The sequence below is a fragment of the Pelodiscus sinensis genome, chromosome 1 (assembly GCF_052426305.1).
Source record: "Pelodiscus sinensis isolate ZL-2025 chromosome 1, ASM5242630v1, whole genome shotgun sequence".
NCBI classification, from domain to species: domain Eukaryota; kingdom Metazoa; phylum Chordata; order Testudines; family Trionychidae; genus Pelodiscus; species Pelodiscus sinensis.
In genome coordinates this window covers 143,679,341-143,705,708 of record NC_143052.1, presented here as the reverse complement: position 1 = coordinate 143,705,708, position 26,368 = coordinate 143,679,341, and the positions used below count along the sequence as shown (strand labels likewise).

At 47.1% G+C, this 26,368-nt stretch overlaps 1 protein-coding gene across 5 annotated transcripts in view; it reads left to right on the top strand.

Annotated features, from left to right (window-relative positions):
* Window positions 1-25,406, top strand: part of NCAPD2 (non-SMC condensin I complex subunit D2) — a 49,778-nt gene extending 24,372 nt beyond the window's left edge. For 4 of the 5 annotated variants that reach the window (XM_006124170.5, XM_075904258.2, XM_006124171.4 and 1 more), the window contains exons 16-31: window positions 1,834-1,918; window positions 2,394-2,527; window positions 3,596-3,728; window positions 9,135-9,219; window positions 9,303-9,464; window positions 9,683-9,900; window positions 12,547-12,658; window positions 13,024-13,147; window positions 13,341-13,496; window positions 13,725-13,902; window positions 15,825-15,919; window positions 21,321-21,401; window positions 22,738-22,924; window positions 23,227-23,362; window positions 23,490-23,666; window positions 25,278-25,406. In XM_006124170.5, coding sequence (XP_006124232.3) covers window positions 1,834-1,918; window positions 2,394-2,527; window positions 3,596-3,728; window positions 9,135-9,219; window positions 9,303-9,464; window positions 9,683-9,900; window positions 12,547-12,658; window positions 13,024-13,147; window positions 13,341-13,496; window positions 13,725-13,902; window positions 15,825-15,919; window positions 21,321-21,401; window positions 22,738-22,924; window positions 23,227-23,362; window positions 23,490-23,666; window positions 25,278-25,360 — 2,146 coding nt within the window. In that variant the 3' untranslated portion in view covers window positions 25,361-25,406. The remainder of the gene's footprint in view (window positions 1-1,833; window positions 1,919-2,393; window positions 2,528-3,595; window positions 3,729-9,134; window positions 9,220-9,302; window positions 9,465-9,682; window positions 9,901-12,546; window positions 12,659-13,023; window positions 13,148-13,340; window positions 13,497-13,724; window positions 13,903-15,824; window positions 15,920-21,320; window positions 21,402-22,737; window positions 22,925-23,226; window positions 23,363-23,489; window positions 23,667-25,277) is intronic. The other variant, XM_075904251.2, reaches the window with a different exon arrangement.
* Window positions 25,407-26,368: the final 962 nt, after the last annotated feature.

Genomic DNA, 26,368 nt, shown 5'->3' with positions numbered 1-26,368 from the left:
AGTCCTGAAAACATGTTCTGCATTATCTGGCCCTCTCTGCAGGTACATCTAGACTACATGGCTCCGTCGATGGAGCCATGTAGATTTGTTTGTTCGGCAAAGGGAAATGAAGCCATGATTTAAATAATCGCGGCTTCATTTAAATTTTAAATGGCTGCCCCGCTCTGCCGATCAGCTGTTTGTCGGCAGATCAGGGCAGTCTGGACGCTCCCCTGTCGACATGAAAGCCCTTTATCGACCTCCCCATTATACCTCGTAGGATGAGGTTTACCAGGGAGGTCGATAAAGGGCTTTCAGGTCGGCGCGGGAGCGTCCAGACTAGCACGTTGAGCCAACAAACAGCTGATCAGCTGTTTATCGGCTCAGTGCGGCAGCCATTTAAATTTAAATGAAGCCGCGATTACTTAAATCACGGCTTCATTTCCCTTTGCTGATCAGCCTAATCTACATGGCTCCATTGACGGAGCCATGTAGTTTAGACACACCCTGCCAGTTCAGATATTAAAGGTCCATTGCTCCTGTAAAGGGTCAGTATTCAAGTCCATTACTTTACCTGGAGTTACCAGACACTGGCTTGAATTTTAGATTAAAGAAAGTAGGATTTTAAGTGAGTTCTGGTATGAAGTATTCAGGTCAGAAATGGTTGCAAGAGAATTAGAGCTGGGTAAATGGAGGTTAGGTCCTTCAATGGCTATTAGCCAGGATGGGCAGGAATGGGGTCCCCCTAGCCTGTTTGTCAGAAGCTGGGAATAGGTGACAGGGGAGGGATCACTTGATGGTTTCCTGTTCTGTTCATTCCCTCGGGGGCACCTGGCATTGGCTTCTCTCGGCAGACAGGATATTGGGCTGGATGGACCTTTGGTCTGACCTATTATGGCTGTTCTTGCATTGTTAAGTTCGTTACCATGTGTTACCACCAACTTGGCTAACCAAATTCTCAGGTCAGGGTCCCCCTCCTTTTCTTCCCCCCCAAGTCAAAGTTTGATTTCTTTGTTTTCTCAGATGAAAGAAAGGGCTTGCCATTTTCTGCCCCCTTTTTATAGTCCAGTTACCCCGCAAAATGAAATTTATTCAAACAGTAAAGAGGTAACATTAAGGTCTGGTATTAAAGGAAGCTCCCATGGTTTTTCTTCTCATTGCATTTACTGAAATGCAAATTTGCTTTTGTCTTTTGTCGTCTTTTTATCTGCTCACTTGAGGACCCTTACTGCTTATGTGCATTAAGCTGAAATTTACATACTACTTTGATCAGGGTACAGCTATGTAGTTTTGAACCTCATTCACAACTTTACAAAGTGCTTCATACATTTCATCATGATGTTATTGAACAGTTTTATTTTTCAAATGATACCTTACAAGGCTTACTTTGTACAAAGATGATTACGTTATTGTATCATCTGTGAATACAGTTCTGCTTTTGGTCACAGAGTCACTAAGGAATGCTTTTCCTTAATGACTACTGACCCTTAAATAATGCTGGGGGCCAGGAGGAAACATGCTTGGTGACCTCTCTCCCTGGATGCACTGTGCTGCTGGACATCTTTCTATTCCCATGGGAACTAAAAGAAGAGGTTTTGCCGCCTCATGAAATCACTGCATGCTTTCTGATGCTTTTTCTGAACCTTACTGTTGTGATTATAGTCTCTGTTCTGAGAACAGCTTTCATGTGAGCAACTTTTGGTCCCTTATTTCAACATGTTTGTTTGAAGAGCCTACTAGGGGAAGGGGCTGCATGCATGCCTCATTTCAGGGACTGGATTGCTCTATTTGGCATCTGGTTCTGGGAAGTAGTTGCATATAAATTGCCTTTTTGTCTGTTTATCTCCTATACAGGGCCAGGGCCCAAAGCCTGGTGCAGTCTTTTTCCCTTCTCATGGTAGATGCATCTCTAGGGACCATTCAGTGCTTGGAGGAAATAGTAAGTACTAGTCCCACCATGTATCTTGATTCTGTCCAAGATTTTGAGCTTTTTGTCCTGCTTTTTGACTTGCTGCTGGTGTGTCCTTGTGACTGACCTTGGCATAGTAGCTTTCTCCCAGGGTTGCTCTGCCTGTGTTCTGACCTGCTTCTACTTTGGCCTTCTGGCCAAGCTTCTTTAAAGTCTCTTCTTCCTGGGCAGTCCATGAACAAGATGTAAGTGGAATGAACACAAATAAGCTCCGTTAACAAGAAATACATGAGTAATTTCCTCTTGGTATGCATCAGACTCTGGCCCTCAGAGAGAGAGGCCTTCAGACCATTGTCCTCTGGGAAGCTCCCCTGTTGCCAGGTGTAGGGTGTATATACCCTGTCACATCTGTCATCTAGCCATCCCAATAAGATCTCGTGATGGTGTGAAACATCCCACACTGTGTTCGTGCATCCCTAGTTAATGATTTCCTCTCTCTCTCCAGATCTCGGAGTTTGTGCAGAAAGATGAAATAAAGCCATCTGTGGTCCACCTGCTCTGGGAGCAGTTCACAGAGAAAGCGCAGCGGTCGTCACTGGAGCGCTGTGCTGCTGTCATGCTGCTGGGGATGATGGCACGGTGAGGCCATAGATCAGATCTTTGTATCCTTATTGACCCTATGAAAGCAGGGAGTCTTCCCAGAGTTAATTAGGTACAAGGCCTCGGTGGGCTGCAGTTTCTTGCTCTAGATTCTGTGGTCCCTGATTTCTGCAGAGATTCAGAAATGAATTGCATATAGAAATACTGGGTCCCAGTAACCCCAGTTTCTCTAGGTTGTTAGCATGCTACTAAATTCCGTGTTCTGAGCTAAGCTACCTCACCTTTTTCATGTTTTATTACAGTTCTGGGTACCTAGTTTATTAGTTCCATTGTATAGAGGAGAAGTTACTGAATATAGGGGTATTTGAAGACTTTGGGATTGCAGAGTAGTTGTTTCCTTGCCCACTTTGGTCAGAGTAGGGGATGGCTTTGTTTTCTGGGACATGAGGGTTTCAGTTCCTTATCTCCCAATCCAGTGACCCTTGAGACCACATACCTGCCCCCATTAGTTCCCACATCTACTACTGTAACAGTCAGTGAGGCACCTGATGGGTGTTTCCAGCACTCTTGATATTAGAGATGGGAGTCTCCCCAGTATGGCCCAGGTAAATACATCTTCCATCCCAGGGGTTGCAGCCAGATCATATATTACTGCTGCACAGACCTATCATACTTTCAGCAGCATTTGCAAAGCAAACTGACCCATTTTTGGAGGGGAGGAGGGAGCAGAACTACCCTTAGCTGCTGGACTCTGTTCTGCTCCTGCTGCAAGAATGTCAGTTGCTGCCTCTTCCCCCTTCCTTACCAAAAAAGTCTTTTCTGCTCTTGAGCCCTGGGGAGAATAGCTGAAACAATGTTGCCAGTTTTAGTGATGTATTGTCTGGTTTATCTTGTTTGTAATTGCTGCTGCCTCCTCCCCCACCAAAGCATGTGCAACATCCACCTCTCTAGAATTTGGTTGACTGCCTTTCACCTGAGTCAGGGATCAGTTGGCAGCTGTTTCTTCAGGCTCATGTCCCTCTTCGGCCGTCTTCGCATATTTCATGTAAGATTTCAGAACAATCCTACCTAATCATGTGCATTTTCCCCCTAACCACTGCCACTCAGGGGAAAGCCAGAGATTGTGGGTAGTAACCTGGATGTTCTGGTGAAGACTGGGCTAGATGAGAAGGTAATTGAAGACTATCGCCTCGCCCAAGAAGTGTGCAATGCCATCTCCAAGCTTGCCAATAGCAACAAGGTAAGGCATGTGAGCTCCCCCAAATGTTGGGCATTTCTTTGAACTGCCGTTGTTAAATCCTCTATCCTGAGCAGCTAAAAAATAGGAAAATAGGTATTTATCAAGTCTAGGTCCACCCATCCACAGTGTAGACTAGAAGATGTAAATGGAACCATTTCTGTCCATCACTGGCAAGGCTAACTTCATTTGGGAAAACTAGGTCAATAGATTTTCCCATCCATGAACTTCCAGAGTGACAATTATGATCAGGGCTCAACAAATCATGTAATCTACTCGCCCATGGTGAGTAAATTACAAGTTGGCATCGCATGATCTGCGCATGCGCAGCTCACAGAACTGCACGGCTGGCGAGTGGGGCTCGCTGCCGTTTGGCAAGCCCCGATTATGATGCATGTCAGCTTGGCCAACTGGAGAGTCTTTTCTGTTAAACCATGTTCCCTAAACTCTCGTAGCATCAGGTTTGGAGGTTTTGTTTATATTGGTGGAAGAATTACATTTAAACTTTACATGTAAAAGGAAGGTTGAATAGTCTAATTGGTTCAATCCCCAAAAAACCTAGCAGGTGAGAAGTGATCCTTGCACTTCTAGTTGTCTACAGCCATAGTCTCAAGAATTGGGACACAACAAAGCTTTTTGCTCTCCAGACCAGTATTGTCTCCCAGAATGCTATCTAGTACCATTGCTGGAGAAGGTGATGCAATGGGAGAGACCGTGTCAGACATGGCCAACCACATCCATGAAGATTTAGAAAGGGTTTCAATACCATTAAACTCCCTCTGCTGACGGAAAGGAGGCCTTGATTTTCTTTTTTCGGATCCAGTCAGTCTAACATCAAGTCCACGGATATTCTGTCGTGTGGAATCTACCCCCCTGACCTAAGCCCTTATTTTGCATTCAGACCTAACAGGCTCAGACTGGCTGCTAGGCCTTTGAAAACAAATGCTTGAAAAAAGAAAAGCTAATTCCCTGGAATTGTGAATTAGGGCTGTCCTTTACAAGAGCTCATTCAGACACTGGGATAGGCAGAAAAAGAATATGGTTAGCCTTGCCATTGGCCAATAAAGAAATATAGTATGGGTCTGTGGACTTGAAGTGAGGAGACGTTTATGCACTAGCAGGATAAATCTGGATCTTCATGTGGCTCTATATAATTCCTACTTTGTGGATAATGCACTGACCCAGGTGACTGACTATTGCAGCCCACATTGCACTTCCTCCTGCCCATCTCCTTAGTGTCTGTGGGCTTTCTGAGTTGAAGGATATATAAAGGATCAGTGTACCTTCCCTCATCTCCTTTCCTCCCAACTGCAAGCACGAGATGGAAGTGAATTGCTCCAGTCCTTTGGATCCAGGATTCTTTCCTACCTTGGTGCCTTCTCAGCTACAGTGTTAGAGTAGTTTGACCTTTTTTTAGGTTTGGTTCTATGGGATGGCAGATCTGAATATAAGCAGGCTTCAAGGGATTTTGCTTCCTGCCTAAAGGACTCTGTGACCCCATGAAATGCCTTAAGTGCATCCAGGAAAGCCACTCTTCTGGATGTTCAGTCTGTTGGATCTTCATGTGTAGAGCATATAAGGAGAAGCAGAACTTACTGTAGGTGCAACTGATAAACTTTCTGGTTTTGGCTGGGATGTTTTCAGATCCCAAGTTTTAAAGGGTCTGTGCTGGCACAGGTAAGGCTAATGTGCCTAAGTAGTATTAGGGGTCCTTGTCCAAATTTGTTAGTTCCACATTCTGGAGCTGCTTCATTGACTTGTGGTAGGACTTTCAAATCCACACCATCCCTGAACTCTTTCAGGGATGAGGAAGCTAAGAAAGGGCCCATTAGTGGTATTAGACCACAAATAAGGGGCTTAAGTTGGAGAAGCAACCCCTGATTGGCAGATGAAGCCCAGCTGGGCTGGTGTCGGGAAGCTGGCAATAGAAATGAAGGCAGTGAAGAAGTCTGCAATCACTCTTCCCATTAGAAGGGGATTGAGGGAATCCAGGGGAAGAGTAGAACCTTGAGATCCTGGTCTCAAGGGAAGGATGTACCCAGAAAAGAGAACCTTTGGGAAGTGGGTAGGAAGTAGGACAGGAAGAGAGCTGCAGGATTGGGGACTGAGCAAAAATTGGCTGCATGTTATAGGGTTCCTGGTCTGGAACTCAGAGTAGTGAGCATGACTGGATTCCCCTACCAGCCACTGACCGCATGGCAGTACTTGGACAGCAGGTCCCATGAAACTAGTCATGAAGGGGAAATCCCACAGTGCTTGGCTGGCTGAGGAAGCTATGTCACAAAGAGAAAGCTGCAGGCCCTAGAGTGAGAGGACAATGGTTGAGGGAGCAATGGGAGGCGTTGGACCTTGAAGAGAGCTATTCCTCAGAGCAGCCAAGAGGAGGTGCCGCCTGTGTGGAGAAACTGTGGTACAGACCCTTCTATGAAAGCTGCCAAGGCACCATCTGTTCAGTTTGCAGCTGGGGACGCTATATTAAAGTTGTTGGTTCTAACGAATTTTGATTCCAAAGAAGGAGGCAAGGTAGAAAATGTTCAGTGTTAGCAGTGACCAATCCTGTGGATCAGATGTGTTGGATCCTTAAAATTCTAATCTGTTTTCTATAGTTGTGGTTTATAAGAGCAGAGGTGGTTCTACAATCCGCATTCAAATACTGCAGACAGGGCCTTTCCCCAGATCCAGTGACATGTTTTTATTGACCCCAACACTAAAGTTGGATCCAAAGAGGACACTTCAGTGTGCTGTGCCTGATCATTCATCTGGTATGAGTGAGATTTTGCTTGGGGAGGGGAAGAAAAGGACTTAAATGGTTGCAAGATCTAAACTGCCTGTTCTTGAGAAGGGGATTTGAGAGGATACTTTGAGGTTTTTTTTTCCCCCAGAGCAGTCTCTCTTATTTGTCTCCTCCTTTTCCTAAGACTCTCCTGGGTCACCAGACAGATCTTGCCTTTGATTTATCATCTTTGCTACTCCCTCCCCCACAGTGCTCTTATCCCTGGTAAAATCCAATGTAGTTATCATAAGCATTGCTCCTTGTTATTTAATATGAAATCAAATAAAAACATCACCAACACCAGCTTTCTACTTCTCAATCTCAACAAATGAAGTCCTAGGACCAGGCTGAAGTTGAAGCAATCTGCTTTCTCATCTTCTTTGAATAATACAATAGTTGTAGATATGAGGTTAGGGATTTTAGGACCAACTAACAAAGGGTAAAAAGGAATTTTGTTTGGAGACTGTCGAGACCTTTTTGCAAGCAATTGCAGACTTACTTCATTGGACAAATGGATGCTAGAAATAGTAGGAAAGGATTATACAGTACAGTTCAAAACGCTTATTTCCTTTCAATTCTTCCAACCTTCCCCTTTTCAGGGAACTGTCTCAGAGTTCTTCTGTCAGAAGTTCAGGTACTGTTAGTGATAAGTGCAGAAAAATGATGGAGCTATTTGTTCAGTTTTCAATAGGAAGCTGAAGATATTCACCTGGAAGTTTCGGTTCCAAAACTTCAGCCTCCATCATTACCTCTCTCAAGCATAGGTTGTTTTAAAGCACTCTAGGATACATATTTCTGTTCAGCTCACTCTTCAGAAATACCTCTATTCTGTTGTGGGGCTAAATTCTGCCATATGAGGTCCTTCCCTGTTCTTTCTCTATGGCCCTAATGGTCCTTACCAACACCTTTGAAAGGCACTTTGTATATCTTTGCTGCCCCATACATTCAGCAGTTTGGCTGGTACAGTAAGCTTTGCGTGAAGAGCTGTTGACTCTTATTCAGTTTAAAACTTCTTCTCTTCTTACAGATTTAACACTACTTATAAATATCAAGAAATCTAGTCTCTGTCCAACTCAGAAAATCATCTTTTATGGGAGCTGTAAGAATTTAACACTGAAGGGTTTTCCTTTTGAAGGAAAGATTTCTGAATATTTGTAGTTCTCAAACCAAGATATTAACTTTCACTTTGGATCTGATGGGTCACATGGCAGTGACCATATTACTCATAAGTATGAATATATAGTCACCTTGAACTCCAGTGACAAGTAAGCAATGTTCATTTAGAGAAATGATCTATCCATGGGGAAGGCTGTTTCCTCTACCTCCATTTACAAGCTGACCTATGCCCTGAAATATAAGACCCTTATCCCAACTTAAGCTCTTGGCAGAGAGGAGTGTTTAATCTTTTAGAACTAGTATTCAGAAACAAGCTATAGAAAAATGTCTGATCCTTTGGCTTCAATATAGTGCAGCAATAAATTAAAGCAACATATTTTAAAAGCTTATCTGAATGTTGGCTTGCTCCTACCTTGAAGAGTGAATAGAAATATTTAATTTTTCTACTTTCTGCTATATAGTATCCTCTGCTCTGGTTACTGACTGACTGGGTTACCTAGGCCACAAACAAAGCCTTGAGAAATTCAATGTCATGCCAGACTTTCCTCACTCTAGCCTCGCAGCCACAGCTGACTATTTCTGCACCACAGTGCACAGCTTTCTCTTGGTATCTCAGCTTTATGGAAGGAACTAGTGCTGCAGATGGTTGAATGCTGCTAGTAACCCTTCCTTTCCTCTCTCATTGATACTCCAGACCTGGATTGTGACTGTAGGGATAGTATTGTAGCTAACTGTGCCTCCATTTCCCACCTTTGGAAGACGATTTTCTTAGTTTCCACACCCCAAACAATATGCTTATGTTTGTTCAGCCCAAACATCTAGGTAGTTCAGATGTGCCCACGCTATTCTGGTCATACTTGGTTGTCCAAGTATGTCAGACTTCCAGCCCAGCAGTAACTCCTCTTCCCCTGCTTCTTCAGCTCCAGGTTCCATACATACAGAATGGGCATTTGGCTTCACTTGCCCAGCTTCTGTGTTGCTGTTCGTGAAAACTGCTTCTCTTAAGCTCACAAAATGGCAAGGGTATACGATCACCTTTTAATAAGGTGACCTGGACTGGTCACAGTACTCAGGTGAAAGCATTCTATTGATTAATATAATAGCATTATAATATTTTCACTATTTCCATGTCTTGTACCCTTGTTCACCTGATAGGAAAGCAGTATCAAATGACACTCCAAGGTAATAACTGCCAGCACAAGCTGAAACAGTAGGATTGCCCATCTTGTCTTTGAAGCTTCCTTTGTTGGCCTAAAACTACAATCTTTCTGCATGATGCAGAGTCACCATTGTACCTTGAAAGTGGTTTCTGCCCCTTTTCTGGTCTGCATTGTTTGGGGTCTTGAGTGACTCTAGTATTGCTCCTCAAAAACATTCAGGATGGCTCTAGCATAAGTATAACACATTTTGTATCTAGTAGGATGTGTATCAAAAGCATTGAGCCCCTGAGCAACATTGCAGGGAGGAGGAGGTTATTGGTGAGCTCATGGTTATCCATCTGTCTGGGGTTCTTTCTGCAGCCAGCTGAGGGAAAGAACCTTGCTCCCTTTCGACTGCCACAGACACACCTGCTGTTTGGATGTCTGAGTGAGGCTGTGACCAAAGGTAAGGTCAGAAAAGCTTCAGGGAAGAGGGATAGGCCTTGGTACATCTGACCTGTCTAACGTGATTCTCTTTCTACTCACTAGGCTTTGCCCAGCCAAGCACACTCTGGATCCCCTTCACGGAGACAGCAGTGACCCTCACTTACCAGTTGGCAGAAGGGCCTGAGGAGATATGTGCCCAAATCCTGCGGTGTTGTATCCAGCAGGCTCTGGAGAAGCTTCAGGAGCCACCAGGGGTGGCAACAGGTGAGGGCAGAGAAGGGGGGAGAAGATCTGCACCCGTAGCCTGCAGCATTGTAACTGGCTATCCCTGGGATAGGTAGATGAAGTGGCTCTGGAAGAAGCTAGATTAGAAGGGGCTGAGGGTGCAGTGAGAAGGATATCCAAAGAGCTGTAGAGTCATTGAGACTCGCTGATGAATTGGAAGTTCTGTGAATGTTGACTCCCTCCTTTCCTTCCGTCAGAAGCAGGGACTTCTCCGAGCAGTGTCCATGGCAGTACCAAAATGCTCCCTACCTTCCTGCTGACACACCTGATTTCCCTCATGGGAAATGTGGCCCTACAGCAGGTTGTGCATCTGGAGCGGGCAGTGAGTGCAGAGCTCCGTAGGCGCCGTGTTCTTGGGGAGGAACAGGAGGCCAAGAAGCATGTTGGCAACAGCATCAAGGAGCAGAATGCCAAGGTGAGAATTGAGCTCCTTCATGTGTAGACCATTCCTTGTTAGTGACTGCCCCAGCAAGTGCTTAGGGAGAACTGTTCTGTAAGGAGTGGTTTGCAAAACCGGCATGGATTGATTTTAAATCCCTGATTCAAAACACTTTAAACCAGCAAGTGGGAAACCTTGGATTACAAAACAAGACTGAAGTCAGTAGTTATATGAACTTTTTAATTTTCATAGAGGGCTAATTATCATTGGCAGTTGGTAATGATTACAACATGTTGATATAATGTCTGCACTGCATGTAGTGCTTCTTTTTTCTACCTAAGAGGATATGTTTAAAATATGGTGATTTCAGTTATTTACTTTTTTTATGATTTGTGTCATGCTCTGTTTGACTGGAAATTCATATTTAATTGCACAAAAATAACATTGTAAATTATTTTTCTGTTAAATCTACTTTATGCTAGATACATATACAAAACTTTATTGGGAGAAAGATTATTAAAAGATTAGCATTTAAATGTAATTGAGTAAACAAATGAAATATTATCTGTTGGTGAATGGAGGTAACTGTTTCTGCTCACCATATTCTAAGATTTTAAAATTGGTAGATCTCATCTCACCTAATTCTCAATCATTTTCTGAAAGAGAAAAACATGGTTTCCTATCTTTTCAACTCCCATTGACTTAACTTTGAATGAGCTAGTCCTTGAACTGAGTTATAATAAACTGAAACAAAAATATATTCTCTCTGAATAGGTTATTGTCAAAAATTCTGATTTTTAGTATGTCAGCAAATTTTGTTCCAAGTGATGATTGAATGACGTCCTCTAGTTCAGTGATTTGATTATCTCTTAAGCTTGGCAGTGAAGCAGAGACCTCTTACATTCACTAAAGATCCCATTATGCCTTTGTGGGGAGAGGGAGAGGAGAATAAACCCCTATGTTCTGACCATGCTCCCCCGTTCTCTTCTTGTGCCTATGTAATACCTGTCACTTGCTCTCCCCAGCACATTTTGGTCTTTTGGCTTTTATGCGTTCTCCTTGTGCAATACGGGTTGGACCTCACTGGTCCGGCACCCTTGGGACTTGACTGGTCCCAAACAAGGGCTTTGCTAGACCCTTAAAGGTCCCTCCCCTCATGGCCCGTGCTGAGGGCTCCAGCCTGCCTCTGCTGCTGGCCGAGCCCTGCCTCTCCTCCTGGGGCTCTCTAGATGCCCCCAGCCATGCTACTGCCAGGGCTGGAGCACCAACCATGGTCAGAGTTGCACAACCTGGGCAGAGCTCTGCAGCCTCCTGGATCTGGGCCTGGGACAGAGGGATGAGGCTGGAGTTCCGTGACCCAGGCCAGAGCTCCCTGGCTGCTGCTGGGGTCAGAGCTCTACAGCTGCTGCTAGGCTAGAGCTGTGTGACCAGGGAGCGCTGCTGGGGCCAGAACTCTCCCCTATGCTGCCTATTGTTCCCCTCCACCATCCCCCCCCCCCCCCCCACACACACAGGGCTCCTGACTGAGTCACTAGTGGCCCCTACAGCACTCCTGCCCTGCTGCCAGATCTCCCTGTTCCTGGGCTCTGTGGTCCAGGAACATCTGTGGTCGTCGCTGGACCAGGGAGTCCCAGTTAAGGGAGGTACAGCCTGTATACTTGAGTGGTAGAGGTCTTCTGCATGTGCCTTGTCTGATCAAGATTAAGTAGTGGAAGAGGTGCCTAAGGTTGAAAGAGAGTTTCTAGAACCTCTCTGAGGTTGAGGGATTTTTGTGTCTATGGAACAGCCTGTGGAATTATACATGTAACAGTAGTTTTCTTAAGCAAGCTATATTAAAATGGTGGTATAACAAAAACGGTTCTTATTATTGCCACAGCCGCCCCCCCCCCCCCCCTTCAGAAGCCTTCACTATGCTGTGCCAGAAAATTCTTTTCTTCATCCCTCACGTACCCTGTTTATACTGTCTGTACCTCTCCAGTCTAGCACTCTCAGGACCTGACTGGTGTTGAACCAGAGAATTTGCTGAGCCATAGGAGGTCATTCTTGTCTAGCAGCATTACCAACTAGCGCTAAATAACAGCACAGAACATTGAGAGCCAGGACTGGTTGCTGCCAACAAACTTTATGGGATCGCAGGAAACTTGGGCACGCCCATGATGAGCAGACATCCAGCTAACTAAAATCATGCTGGATCATGGATGTTTCCAAACCAGAGTGTGCTGGACTAGAGAGGTTCAACCTGTAGTTTATCATCATGTCAAGTAACACTGATGCTTCTCCAGGAGTGTTTAATCCAGAGTACCATTTGGAGGAAGTGGTAAAGTGTGTCTTCCATATAAAGCAAGACCAGGTAGACTCATTTTTGTAAGCTGCTTTGGCTGATGAGGAACTAACTGGCTTTTTGGATTTGCATAGTCGTTGTTGTTTATAGATGTTAAATCAGGCCCTCCTGCTGGCTATTGCCAATTAGTCTTGGCTGATCAGAAGTAGCATGGACTTGTTGCTTTAAATCTCATCGATGTTGCCATGCCATGGAAATACAAACTGACAGATCTCAGGCCTGGTATTCTAATTCCATTCAAACTAGAGGGCAGAAAGGAGTTGAACCTAGATGGAAGATACTAGTAAGATGCAAACTTTTTTTCTGTAACTTCTGTTCAGTAACTTCTTTCCTCTTCACAGAACATTGAGAATGAGACTACTATGGAGGAGGATCTGGGCCTAGTTGGTGCCTCTGCTGATGACACTGAGGCAGAACTCATTCGCAGTATCTGTGAGACAGAGCTGCTGGATGGTGAGTGTGCGGGCGCGCGTGTCTCCCCCCCCCCCCCCCCTCCGCCCACTCCATTGGACTGTCCTCCAGACCATTCCTTTTTATCTGCCATGCCCTAAAGAGCAGACAGTGTGAGAACCAGAAGGAAGCACATATATTCCTTCTGGAAACTTAAAATGCTATGGAAACTTCCTTTTCATGTGGATTTCTTAGAACATCAGTTTTGTGATTCTCAATTTTGGGTGGCACTTGTCCAGTTATAAAGGTAAGGACACCAAATCTGTGGGGACTCCTAACGTAATTTGTGATTTAAGTGATCTCCTGAAATAAGGTACGTTTTGGAGACTGCTCTCTGAGATCTGACAGTGTTTCCCCCCACTGTACAGGGAAACAGTTGCTCTCTGCCTTTGTTCCGCTGGTGCTGAAGATCTGCAATAATCCAGGGATCTACAATGATCCAGCACTCTCAGCTGCTGCAGCACTGGCCCTTGGTAAACTCTGCATGATCAGGTAAGAGCTAGTCTTATGGCCATAATCCTCTCTTCTTCCCAGCCTAATCTACTAGAGCAATAGCTGTCACAACTGACTTTGTCCACATGTTATAGCACCCTTCTCTGGAGAGAAGAGAATGACAGTTCCCTTGGCTCTGTTCTCACTGGACCACTTAATCTGATTTTTGCTTTTGTTGTCTTGGTTTCCTCAGTGCCCAGTTCTGTGAGTCTCACTTGCGCCTCCTGTTCACCATGATGGAGAAATCCACCCTCTCAGGTGTGAGATCAAACCTCATGATTGCAGCAGGAGACCTAGCTATCCGCTTCCCCAATCTGGTAGAGCCTTGGACCCCCCATCTGTATGCCAGGTAAAGCCTCTCATCTCGGAAAGTGGAGAGTTTAGAGAACTGAATGGGAATTTATAGGAGGGTGAGGGAGCTGTAGTAACCCAAGTTTGAGGAAATGGAATGGACATCTGTGCAGATTAGGGAATTTTAAGAGCTCAGGTTGTGGAAGGGAGGTCTGAAAGATCTCAAAGTTGGCTCAGAGCTAAATGACCTATTGGCTCCCTGTGTGAATTAATCTGTTTCTCTTAGGCTGCGGGACCCCTGTCAAGGTGTCAGGCAGACAGCTGGGCTGGTGATGACGCACCTGATTCTCAAAGATATGGTGAAAGTCAAGGGGCAAGTGAGCGAGATGGCAGCTCTGCTCATTGACCCTGAAGAGGAAATTGTGGGTCTTGCTCGGAATTTTTTCAGCGAACTTTCCAGTAAGGTGAGGGACGGTAAGGGGCTCTAGGGAGGATTCTGTTGAGGAGGTGTGGAGATGGAGAGGCGATTGTGAGGATCTAAGCCAAGAGCTAGACGCTCTTGAAAAGGCTGTTGGTTTCCAAGCTGTCATGCACAAGGTCAAGAAGACAGTGTCTGTTCTGGATTCCCTCTTGTTCTTTGACTGTGGATGAATCCAGAAGGAGACACACACAGAACATCCTTGTATCAATCCTGATATTGTTGAAAGTGACTCCATCCACAGCAGAGTATGTTGACTTTGCAGGGCCTGTGTTCTACAGAAGGTCAGACTTGGATGATCACAATGGTCTTTTCTGGCCTTGGAATTGCTGAATCTTAGGGTACGTCTAGATTGCATGCCTCTGCCGACAGAGGCATGTAAAATAGGCTACCCAACATAGTCAATGCAGTAGGGATTTAAATATCCCCAGCTTCATTAAAATAAAAACGGCTGCTGCACTGTGCCGGCTCTGCTGATCGTTGGCACAGTGCATGAGTCAAGATGCAGATCAGTCGACAAGGGAAGCCTTTGTTGACTGCTCCCTTATGCCTCGTGAAACAAGGTTTACAGCAGCGGTCGACAAAGGCTTCCCTGTCGACCGATCCGTGTCTTGACTCGCGCGCTGTGCCGACGATCAGCTGAGCCGGCACAGCGCAGCGGCTGTTGTTATTTTAATGAAGCCAGGATATTTAAACCCCAGCTTCACTGACTATGTTGGGTAGCCTATTTTACATGCTTCTGTCAGCAGAAGCATGTAATCGAGATGTACCCTTAGAGCCTTTGTCACCATAACATGTAACTGCTACCACCAGCCTGGTGCTTCATCTCTGCCCGTGCTCTTCCTTGTGATTTTTTTTCCATCTCCTTCAACCATATTCCTTGTATGCTCCAGCATCTAGCCTTTGATTCTTAAGCAACCTTGGTGGCTGTCATTCACATCGGACTTCTGCCAACCACACATACAGGGGATAGCATACAGGGCTCCAGTAGTCCACCCCTTAAGTTCACATCTGTGCAGCTTTGCTCACCACTGAAGGGATCGTGCTGCCAGCATTCATCCTCTGAGAGCTACTGCACTGTACATACGGAGTTGTGTGCGCTTGGAACCATCTCCTGAAGCTGATAGTCATAAACCAGGCAAAAAATCACTGGGACTGGTGAAGGGCTATTTAATTGGAAAACTGTTCTCTAGCTTGGTCCAAACTGTACCTTTTTTTCCCCTTTATTAGTATACTAGCCAATTAGCCCGTCATAAAACGGGATTTTCAGGTCTCTCCTCCATATCGGTCTTCTCTCCTGAGCCTCCGGCCAATCTCTCCTCCTACTGCCTCCCTCCCCCCCCCCCCAGCTCTCCTCCACCTTCTGCCTCTATCTCCCTCTCTCTTCTCCCCCTCCCGCCTCTCACTCTGTGTTTCTCTCCTCCTCCTGCTGCATCTCTCTCTCTCTCTCTCTCGCTGTCCGCCATCGCCTCTGTTCTCCTCTGTCTCCTCCCCATCCTCTGTGTCTGCTCCGCTTTCCTCCTTTTGAATCTGGCGCTCTTTCCTGATGTCAGAGACACACGCTTGTCCAGGCCCTGCCCCCTGGCTGTTCGCTCTGGGCGACACTGTTGCCTCCCGCTGTGGCACTTGGCTGACTTCTGCGCCACTCAGCCAGGCTGCCACGCGGGAGCAAGCGGTTGTTTGGGGTCTGTGCTCCCCATGTAGCATGGGGAGCGCAGACCCCAAAAGGCTGCTTGCATCGCTTGCTCCCATGCAGCATCCCTGCTGAGCAGTGCAGAAGTCAGCCAAGCGCCACAGTGGGAGGCAACAGCGCCACCCAGAGAGAATAGCCAGCATTTCAGCGTTAGTCACAGACATTGGGCTACTATATATATGATGCCATGTGATCATTTTGTGTGCCTCGTGCAGGGTAATGCCATCTACAACTTGCTTCCGGATATTATCAGCCGCCTCTCAGACCCAGACTGTGGTGTAGAAGAAGAAGCCTTCCGTACCATTATGAGGTATTCTGGGGAAAAGCATGTTGTCTTATAACTTTGTCTAATTTGGTATCCATCATGTATAAATATCTAGAGAAAAGAAATGGCAGTGGCACGTAAAATACCTTCCAGTCACTGTTCCCCAACTGTTGACTTGTTTCATACTCAGTAGTTGAACTAGGAAGTGCAGTAGAAGAGGGGATCTGCTTTGTAGTTTTGGCCTTAGGAGTGTTGTAGCTGCTCATCCACAATGTGGAGTCACACCTTTTGAGGGCCATTCTTGGGACTACAGGTACCAGTCTTTGACATACAAGTGCAGCCACTTGCCCTGACACAGAACCCCTTTGTCCGAGTGCCACTCAGTCCTGTTCCTGCTCACAGCACGGCTCACCAAGCATTTAGCATAGAGTGCCTGAATACAGATTTACGTCCACCAAATGCTGTCCCAATCACTGGGATCATGGCATAGTGGGCTGTCCCCGACATACAGATGCCGTGCAGCCCACAGTGATGAAGGTAGCAGAGACCAAGACACTTGGTCTGCCTCAGTACAGTCTCAATCTACCGAACTTGGGCTCCCATCCCAGTCTTTGGCGTCTGACCAGGAGCTGTTGCAAGCTGGTCAAGGTCCTTGTCCCACACCCACTGCCTATCCCTGTGGTACCCCAACCTTCCTCTGACCCCAAGGGTAATGGTTGGTGCCATAGGTTACTTATCCTGTGGGGATTCTTGCAACAGCCCCTAGGATACCAGCCATTATCTGGGCAATTGGCCAAGCTCTTGGCAACCCATCTTTCCTCACTCCCTCAATGGCTGGAGCCCTCCCCTACTTTCTCTCAGATGACCCAACCAGGGGAAGAGGGCCCAGCTAAGCAGACCAGAGGCAGTTCCTATCATGGCAGCAGCATCATCTTCTTCCTCGGACAAAGCATAGATCCCCAGAATGACCCCAAAGTTCATCAGGAGCTGTTGTAGAGGATTGCCTCTAGCCTGGTCATGGCGAAAAAGGAGCTGGACGAGCTCTTGGATAAGTTGTTTAATGTCCTGGGTGTGGCAGCACCAGCCAGAATTGCACTGCCATTGTAAATTTAGCAAACCCCCTAATCGTTTTCCCTGATCTATAAATGGACAGAACAGAAATGTTACGTGCCCACCAGTGGGTCGGGGTGGTTAGATCACAGGGGTCCCCTGGTGACTGTCACCCAGTGCGATCATGACACTGATCCCACTGCTGTCTGGAGTGCCCCACCATCCTGCCCTAGACTCCCCTAGCCAAGGCACGGAGTTGGGGCAACAGCCCCCCAGCACAACAACATAGACATTGAACCAGCTCTGCTCTGGGAGGGCTCATCTGTAAGGTTGTTGACAGCACCCAGGAATAGAGCCCCAAAGAGGACCGAAACACCACATAAATCCATCTTTGTACAAGGAAAATTTTACACAGAGAAGGCTCAGAAAGTTAGCCTCCTATTTGGGCTTGACTCAGGGTGTGTCTGCCTCTGGCCTCTTATTCCCTATTCCGCTTACCATGGAACCTACTGGAGCTCATGTGCATTTCAAAATTGGAACTTCACATGCATCGCTTTAGTTCAAGACCTCTTTTGGGAGTTTGGTCTGCTCCTGAATGTGTCCAAATTGACCCTTGTACCCTCCCAAGTGATAGTTTGTGGGCACCAATCTGGATTCCACATCGGCCAGGGCTTCCCATCCTGGTTCCTGCTTCCTGGTAATCAGATGGCCAGGACATGTAGGCGTTCCCAATGACCATGACCAGGGCCTGTATGCGCCTACTAGGTCTAATAATCTATGTCACCCAGCACACCAGGCTCCTCATACGTCCTATGCAAATGTGGCTTGTGTGGACCCACAACCCATCCTTTCACCTGTGGGACAGTGGTGTTAGTTCCCTGTGATGTCCTTCACTCCCTGGATTGGTGGTCCTTGGAGGAGATGGTCTGCAACAGAGTCCCATTCTCCAGGCCTCTGCCGACCCTCTGGCTCGTGACGGATGCATCAGACACCGGTTGAGGGGCCTATCTCGGAGACATGCAGATGCACGGTATGTGGTCCTGGGATGACCTGTCCCTGCACATCCGTGTCAGGGAGCTGTGGGCAGTCCATCTTGCCTGTGCGGCCTTCCTCCCTCAGTTCAGGGGCCAGTCAGTTCTCATCCTATCTGACAACACATCGGTGGTCTCATATATCAATGGGCAGGGCCCACTCTTCTCACCTTTTGTCAGGAGCCGTTCAGCTGTGGGAACTGTGCATCCGGGCAGATATTCACCTGGTGGCCTCCTATCTCCCAGGTTCCCAGAACACTTTGGCGGACTGGCTGAGCAGGTCCTCCTCTGGCCACAAGTGGTCCCTCAGAGATGTGGCCCTCTGGGTTTTCCGCAAGAGGAGATTTCCCCTTCTGGACCTCTTCGTCACCTGTCAGAACAGGAAGTGCTTGAGTTTCTGCTCTCTCATGGGGCCAGGGCAGGGCGGGGCTCCCAGGGAGCCGTGCTACTTATCCTGTGGCCCATGGGACTACTCTACACGTTCCTGCTGGTCCACAGGGTGCTCCTGAGGGTGCAGGAATTCAGGGCATCCCTGATTCTCATCACTCAAGCGTGTCCCAGGCAGCACTGGTTCTCGATCCTCCTGAGCCTATCGTGCAAGAGGCCAGCCTCTCTCCTGCTGGTCTTGGACCTGTTCATGCAGGACTTCGGCAGGCTTTGCCAGCCGGACCTGCAATCCCTGCGCCTTGTGGCTTGGAAGCTCTGTGGCTGACAGTGGCAGAGCTACAGTGCTTGGTACGTGTGCAGGAGGTACTGCTGGGGAGTAGGAAACCTACTAGGGCTACATATCTGGCTAAGTGGAAGCACTTCCATGTCTGGACTACGTAGGGAGGATATTGCCCATGGATGCCCTGGCCCTGGACTATCTTCTGGATCTGAGGCTACAGGGGTTATCCTTCTCAGTTAAGGTTCACCTGGTGGCTATCTCCGCTTTTTACCTGGGTGCCTGGGGTAAGACCCTCATTGTGGCCCCGATGGTAAACAGATTTTTGAAGAGCCTGGATAGACTTTATCTACACATTCAGCAGCCTGTCCCCCAGTGGGACCTCAGCCTGGTACGGTCTAAATTTATAGGACCTCCCTTTGAACCCCTGGCTCATTGCTGCATCTGTCCTATAAGGTATCCTTTCTGTTGGCAATCACATCGGCCAGGTGCGTGTCCAAACTGAGGGCTCTAACTTATACCCTCCCCACACGATTTTCTTCAAGAATAAAGTCAGATTGTGCCCCCACTACCTTTCCTTCCAAAGGTGGTGTCTAACTTCCATATGTCGCAGGACATCTTCCTGTCAGTCTTTTATCCCAAGCCCCACACATCGGGTAAGGAACAGGCGTGGCATGCTTTGGATGTCAGAAGGGCCTTAGCCTTTTATTTAGGGAGAACAAAGCCCTTGTGTAGGTCTCCTCAGTTCTTTGTTGCCATTGCAGAGCGGCTGAAGGGCCAGCTGGTCTCTGCAAAGGATCTTCTCCTGGATCACAGCCTGTATTAGGGAGAGCTATGGGCTGACTGGGGTTCCAGCCCCCTCCTTAATGGCCCACTCTGCTGGATCTCAGGCCTCCTGCAGCTTTTGTGGCTCAGGTCCTGACCCTGGACGTCTGCAGGGCTGCCACATGGTCCTCTGTTCACACCTTTGCCAATCTCTACACATCAGGCAAGGGAGGATGTAGTCTTGGGTAGGGCTGCCCTCCATTCAGTGGAAGGGTAAAACTCCGAGCCCACCTCTTAGGGTTTCTGCTTTGGAGTCACCTACATGGAATGGACATGAACAATCACTCAAAGAAAGAACAGTTACTTACCTTGTAAGTGGTCTTCTTCAAGACGTGTTGCTCATGTCCATTCCAAATCTCACCCGCCTCCCCTTTTTAGGAGTGGCCTGATAAGAAGGGACCGAGGAGGTGGAGGGCCAGCAAAGGTATATATTGGCCAGTATAGCAGTGCCACTCCAGGGAGCTTCCCTGCTGGCCCAATAGGAATTGCTAAGGGAAACATTTCCACCGATGTGTACAGGTTGCATGCATACACCTACATGGAATGGACATGAGCAACACATCTTGAAGAACCACAGTTATGAGGTAAGTAACCGTTCTTTCAGCAGTCTTCCAGTACATCTACCTCTCCAGGATATCCGAGGAGCCGTAATGTGTTTGTCCATCCATACATTCGATGGCTGCGTCTAGACTGGCATGATTTTCCGCAAATGCTTTTAATGGAAAAGTTTTTCCGTTAAAAGCATTTGTGGACAAGAGCATCTAGATTGGCATGGATGCTTTTGCACAAAAGCACTTTTTGTGGAAAAGCGTCTATGCCAATCTAGACGCGGTTTTGCGCAAGAAAGCCCCGATCGCCATTTTCACCATCGGGGCTTTTTTGCGGAGAACAGTTTTTACCTGTCTATACTGGCCCTCTTGCGCAAAAGCATTTTGCATCATAATATTTGCGCAAGAACACTGACAATCTTACATTAGATCGTCAGTGTTCTTGCCAGTCTAGACGCAGCCATAGTGTATTATGCCAGCACCCAGCAAGCCAAAGAAGATTCTGGGTGCAGTAGAGTGATGCTTTAAGAGCGTGATACATCTTAGGAGTCACTTCATTTACACTAGACCATGAGCAGGCACTTGAAGAAAGACCGTTACTTTTCCATAACTAGTGTTTGAGATGTGTTGCTCATATTCATTCCTTGACCCTCCCTCTGTCCCCACTGTCAGTGTTCTGGCAAGAAGGAACTGAGGACAAGGGGAGCCAGCAGCATCACTTATATTGTACTCTATGGACACTGTCACAGAGGGCACTGGGGCCACTTGCCTATGGATATTGTTAAGGGATAAACTTCCAGCACTGATGCATGTGGCAAGCACAAACCCCTAACGTGGCATGGACATGAGCAACAAATCTTGAAGAACACCATGAAAAGTAACTTTTTTCTGTAAATTGGATGCTTATTTAATGGCTTTTTTAATGTAATGTACTTGCAATATATGGGATGCAGTGTTGCAGGAGTTATAAAATAGGGTCTGTTGGTACATGTTTGGCATCCTTAACTCTTCACTTACAGTGTGAGTTCTGAGTAAATTGTAAGAAGGGATACGGGAAGCAGACCAGTGTTTGGGCCACAACTTTAATTTTAAATGTAAAGTTGTGTCAGTTTATTGTAATGACTGCTCTCTCCCGGGTTAGTTAGCCAAACTCCCAGTGCTACTCTGAGTAGCTGAGCTGTGCTAGTGGCTTCTTCCCTCAGCTTTGCAGTATCCCAAAAGACCCCTTTTGTGACTTGGCGTGGAAAACTACCCTTGAGCAGAGAGCTGCATATGGCTGGAATTCAGTCTTGTACTTATTCTCTCTAATCCGTTTTTGTTCCCTACAGACAGCTTTTCTCATATATCACAAAGGAGAAGCAGACAGAGAGTCTGGTGGAGAAACTGTGCCAGCGATTCCGGACTGCCAGGTGAGATGCATTCTAACTCTCCAGGACCAAACAGTATTGTGTGGGTTCTCTTGACTGTCAGAGTAAGCCTGCTCCTATGGGAATGATCTTATGCTTCCGTTATGCAGCACACATGGCAGGATAGTCCTATAGACCCTGCTCTAGGTTAGTATCTTCCTTTTCCCACATCCCTTTAAAACAACAAAAAAAGACTGTTGAGACTTTTTGTTATTATGTGGCCTTTGGAACAGGCAGATGATTTCAGCAGGGCCTCACTGCATAGATTCCAAACTGAAGATTTTAAATCCTGTATGCCATGTGATGGTCTTATGCCCCTTAAGCTGGGAAACTTACCCCAGGGAAAGCATTGGCTAAGTCTACCAGTGCTCACTCTGTTTCAGTGGCCTTAGCAACATGGTCTTCATTTCACACATTTGCCAAGTATTCTGCACTAGGTCTGGTTCCAAAGTTATGAAGCTTGGCAGGAATTGGATAGCATCCAAGGAGGATGAAGCTGGAAGTAACATTGACATTTTTTGTCTGATGATGAATCACCCGTGAAGTTAACTCCTGTTGACCTTCATGGGACTTCAATATTGCCCTCCTAGGGCACTGTATAAAAGCACAGCCCTTCTGTGTTTGCATCCACTGTGTCATCTATGTTGAGGTCTTTTTGGTGGCCATCACCTTGGGCAAAAGTGAGTGTGTTCTCTGGCACACATGGCTAAACTTCTATTGATCTAGTTTCATTAAGAGTATTCATGTAAGAATACTCAGATCACCTGTGAGATTTCCAAGATAGAGTTCCACTTAAACCAAGCAATGAGCTTATCTGTGTTCTTTCCAAATTCTCACACTGCACATGGGATCTATCCAGAGCTCTGACTGACACTGCTACAAAGTTTCTGAGCTCGGGTATGTTAGGTATATGCGCACCCTGACTTCAACATCTCAGACCACAGTAAGTAACTATTCTGAAGCTAATAGAGATGGAGATCAAATCCAGACTGGATGCCTTTAGTCAAACAGAAGCTGCTGGGCTAAATATGGTAAAACTTAATAGGTTGTGTTACACAGGAGGTCAGACTAGATCAGTGGTTTTTAACTTTTTCATTTGCAGACCCCTAAAAATGGCAAATGGCAAAGCCAGACCCCTTTGGAAATCTTAGACATGGTCTGTGGACTCTCACAATGCACAGACCATAGGGTTAGGTTATCTAATTGTTCTTTCTGGCCTTAAAATTGTGTGACTCCTCTAATCAAATGTATATGATTACACCTAATAGAGAACAACTCTGCTTAGTATGTTGTTTTCTATTCTGAAACTGAAGGCAATCTCTTTTGTTTTTTTCCCCAGAACAGAGCGTCAGTATCGAGACCTTTCTCACTGTCTCACTTTGCTTCCTCTCTCTGAACGAGGCCTCCGCAAGATGCAAGATAATTTTGATTGTTTTGCTGACAAGCTTCACGACCTGGCTGTCTATAACAGTTTCATAGCTGCGCTGAACAGACTCCGCAGGTCGGTCACCAAACTGGAGACCAAGGTGAGAATCGGGTAACTACTTCTGAGACTGGAAAAGAACTTTTGCATCCAGATTATCCTGGACTAGACTGCAAATATGGACAAAATTAAGGTGACTGTTCGTGAGCTGCAATACTAGATAGAGCAGTTTCTTAGGCCATGATGAAGGGTCACAAAGCTTGAGATGTAGGGAACTCCCAAGGTGGGTTTGAGCTTAGTTTTGGGCGGGGTAGGAGGAAAGCAGCATGGGCAATCTGGGCTGCAGCATGGTATCTTCCCCCCCCCCTCGCCCCCCTTACCAGCTTCTGTCTCTCCTTGCATCAGGCTCTGATAGAAGAGATGGAGCAGAAACTCCGTGCATGCCACACCCGTGGTATGGATTCCACAGAGGTTCCCAGGGAGATTCTCTGCCAGGAGGAAGGCAAGACCCCCCTACCAGGAAAGAAGAGTCAAGTAGCTGGTATGTTCCTAAGGCAGCATCATCCCGGCCCCTCTCTCCCTCCTAGCCTGCAATCCAGGCAGAGAAGCTGTAGGTTTCTCACACCTTCTAGGCAGCCTGGCCCCTCACCTTTCTGCTTCTCCTGCAGGCTCCTGTCGCCGCCGGCGCCGCCGCCCCATGAGCATAGCCAACAACGATGCAGACTCTTCCTTTGTCACACCCGAGCCTCGTGTGCCCAGGCGTTGCCGGGGTACTGCGCCGCGCCGTGCAGCTAAGAAACCTACTGTCACCTTCTCTAGCGATGAGGAGAACAGTCCTGAGGCCGGTAAGGAATCCAGGCATGCTTAGAATTGCGTGCAAGGCCAGAGCTGCCCTTTCATGGAATCTCCTGGGCAGCTGCTAAGACTTGGCATGCTGTACTCATGTTCTAATGAGACCTGGCATATTTTTTGGATCCTCTGAGACGATTTACGAATGTGGGTCAAATTTGGCAAATGTCAGCTGTGGGCAAGTGTAGAATGTTGGCATACATGGAAATGACACTTTCAAAATATTTCACATTGAAAATGTCAGCACTTTATTCATGCTGGCTATTCATTTTTGTGTGTTTCTTCAAGAAAAACACATTCAATTCAGTTCAAAATAAGCAGAATGTGGGGGGAATTTTCCATTAAGGGGCTACCAAACTGAAAAATTATTCACTCAGCTATTATAAGAAGAAGAAGAAGAAAGCTTCTCCCAGGCATTCTTTGTATGTCCCTCTTAAGTTCACTGTCCCAAATGGACCGATCATTTGGGGGTGTAATGTATTCACAGCTCTCCATCCTCCATCTGCCCCTTTGCTACAAGTCCTCAAGGAGGACAGAGTTTGGGGTGGGCGGTGAATTAAGCACCAAGGTTTCTGCCACTCAGCGGGGTTGAGCAGTAATGTGTGTACGCCCCAGTGCTTGGATAGGGCAGCATGCAGTTAGGGGCTCTGGCCTGAAATCCAGGAAGAGCAATAATGCGTGGATACCCCTGTATCATCAGGCAGAGCAGCAAAGTCCGTATCTCAAGCCATGAGGCGCAGGGCAGGACAACTAATAGTAGGGGTTCCTGGCTCTGGCAAATCACCGATATAAGCAGGTCTCTTGGCCTGTGGCGGGGAGAGGCTGCACCCCAGTGGTAGGGTGGCAGTGGTAGGAGATCACAGGCCCACCTGACTCCACTGCATCCCCACCCAAGATTGTAACAATAGCAGAGTGGTCCACCACTGGGTCAGCAGGGAAATCTTGCCACAACATGCTGGCTGGCTGTTAGTCAGTAGCACAGCTCTGACAGTTCCTCCAGACCTTGAGCACTGCAGCATTTGCTGTAGGATCTTGGTTCCAGCAGGGGATTAGAGTCCTGTTCCAGTAGCTCCTTTCCAGCTGTGCTGGAGGGCCTTCCTTTTACAGGAAACCCTGGCAATTCACAGAATTGCTATTTGTGATTTCGCATGTACAGGAGCATCTCCCGTTGCACCTCATAGCCCGGCCTGAGGGGAGGGACGTGGCCTTGGGGGAGGCCTGTTGCTGGACAGCAGCAGTGGCCAGGGCCCCCCTTTTCATTCACCATGGTGCTGGGAGCCACAGGGAGTTTGGGAACTGCCATCCCCAGTATTTGCAGATTTCACCACTTGCAGTGGTGCCAGGAATGCATCCATCGCGGATGGTGAGGGATAACTGTCTCTTCAGATTCCTATCCTGCTTCTCTTTCTGGCAGGGCAGACATGGGTGTCCCAGCTTTGCCATCCAGGAAGTGGTACCAGCTCTCCCTCCCTCTGCCTGGGAGGGAAGCCATGCCCCCTCACTACAGGGCTGTAAATGACATTCTGGATTACCTTGTTTGTCCTCTGGTACTGTGGGTATATGGGGATGCTGTCTCCTCAGTGACTGACCCTTTTTCTCCCTCTTAGGACTCTATGCTGAATTGACAGATGATGAAACACCAAGCAAGGTGACTCCCATTGCCCGAGCTTCTGCCTGTCGTGATCTGTGACATGATATTTCAATGTGTCTTAGCAAATAAAACCAGTTTTATTTTCTCTGCTGTCTCATGAGTTACAATCAAACTACTACACGGTTGATGTATAAGAAGGAAATGGCAGAGCTGAGATTTTCAGGGGTACTGTCTCTGGGGTCCTACATCACACTGCTGACGGCCTGAGTAGAAATCCTGTGTCCACAGATTCTATGGCCAGAGTCCCAGGGCTTGAGCCACATCTCCTGACCTCATATGTTCAGCATGATCAATGAGCATCAACGTAGCCTCTATTGGCTGAGAGGTGCACTTCTCTCTCAAGGGCAGCATTTGCCATCTGTTTCCTCCATGAACCTGCAAGGCTCATGAATTCCAGCTAAGAAAGCGTATTGAGAAGGCTCAGGGATCTCAGAACTGGGCTAGAGAGACTCCCTCTTCCCCACCACAGCACGTCACCCTCAGCTGGTTGACTAGCAGTGCTCCTTCAAGATCAGGAGTAGAAGTGACAGCTGCCAAGACCAAGGAAGAATTACTTGGATGTCTCATGAGAGTAAGAGGCACACACAAGTGAGAGGACAGCTCTTCCAGGTCTGCTTCCAAAGAAAAGGGAATCCTCCGCGACTGTCGGGGTGCCCTTGTGAATGGGTTCTAAAGCCTCAAAGCTTCCTGTCATGAGGGTAAGGAGTAAAAGGGAGAGGAACTGCCAGTATCAACATCTACACTGATTCCCAACCCTAATAGTCACTCAATGACCTCATCTGTAAGCTCCTTAGTAGACTGATGGTACCAACCCATTGCCATAAGGACCTACTTACTGTCCAGTAGTCTCATGAATGTGCTGGATCCATCAGTCTCCACTGTTGGAATATGTCTAATTCTGGGATGAACCAAATCTTGCAGCTCATGTGAGTATTTTCACTTTCACCTCTGTCCTTAGTTGTCTTGTCTTTACGGTCCAACCCTTTTGCTTGAGAACCGCAGAGGAGGAAGATTCTAGGGGACAAGAGTGTTCCCTCCTCAGTCTTT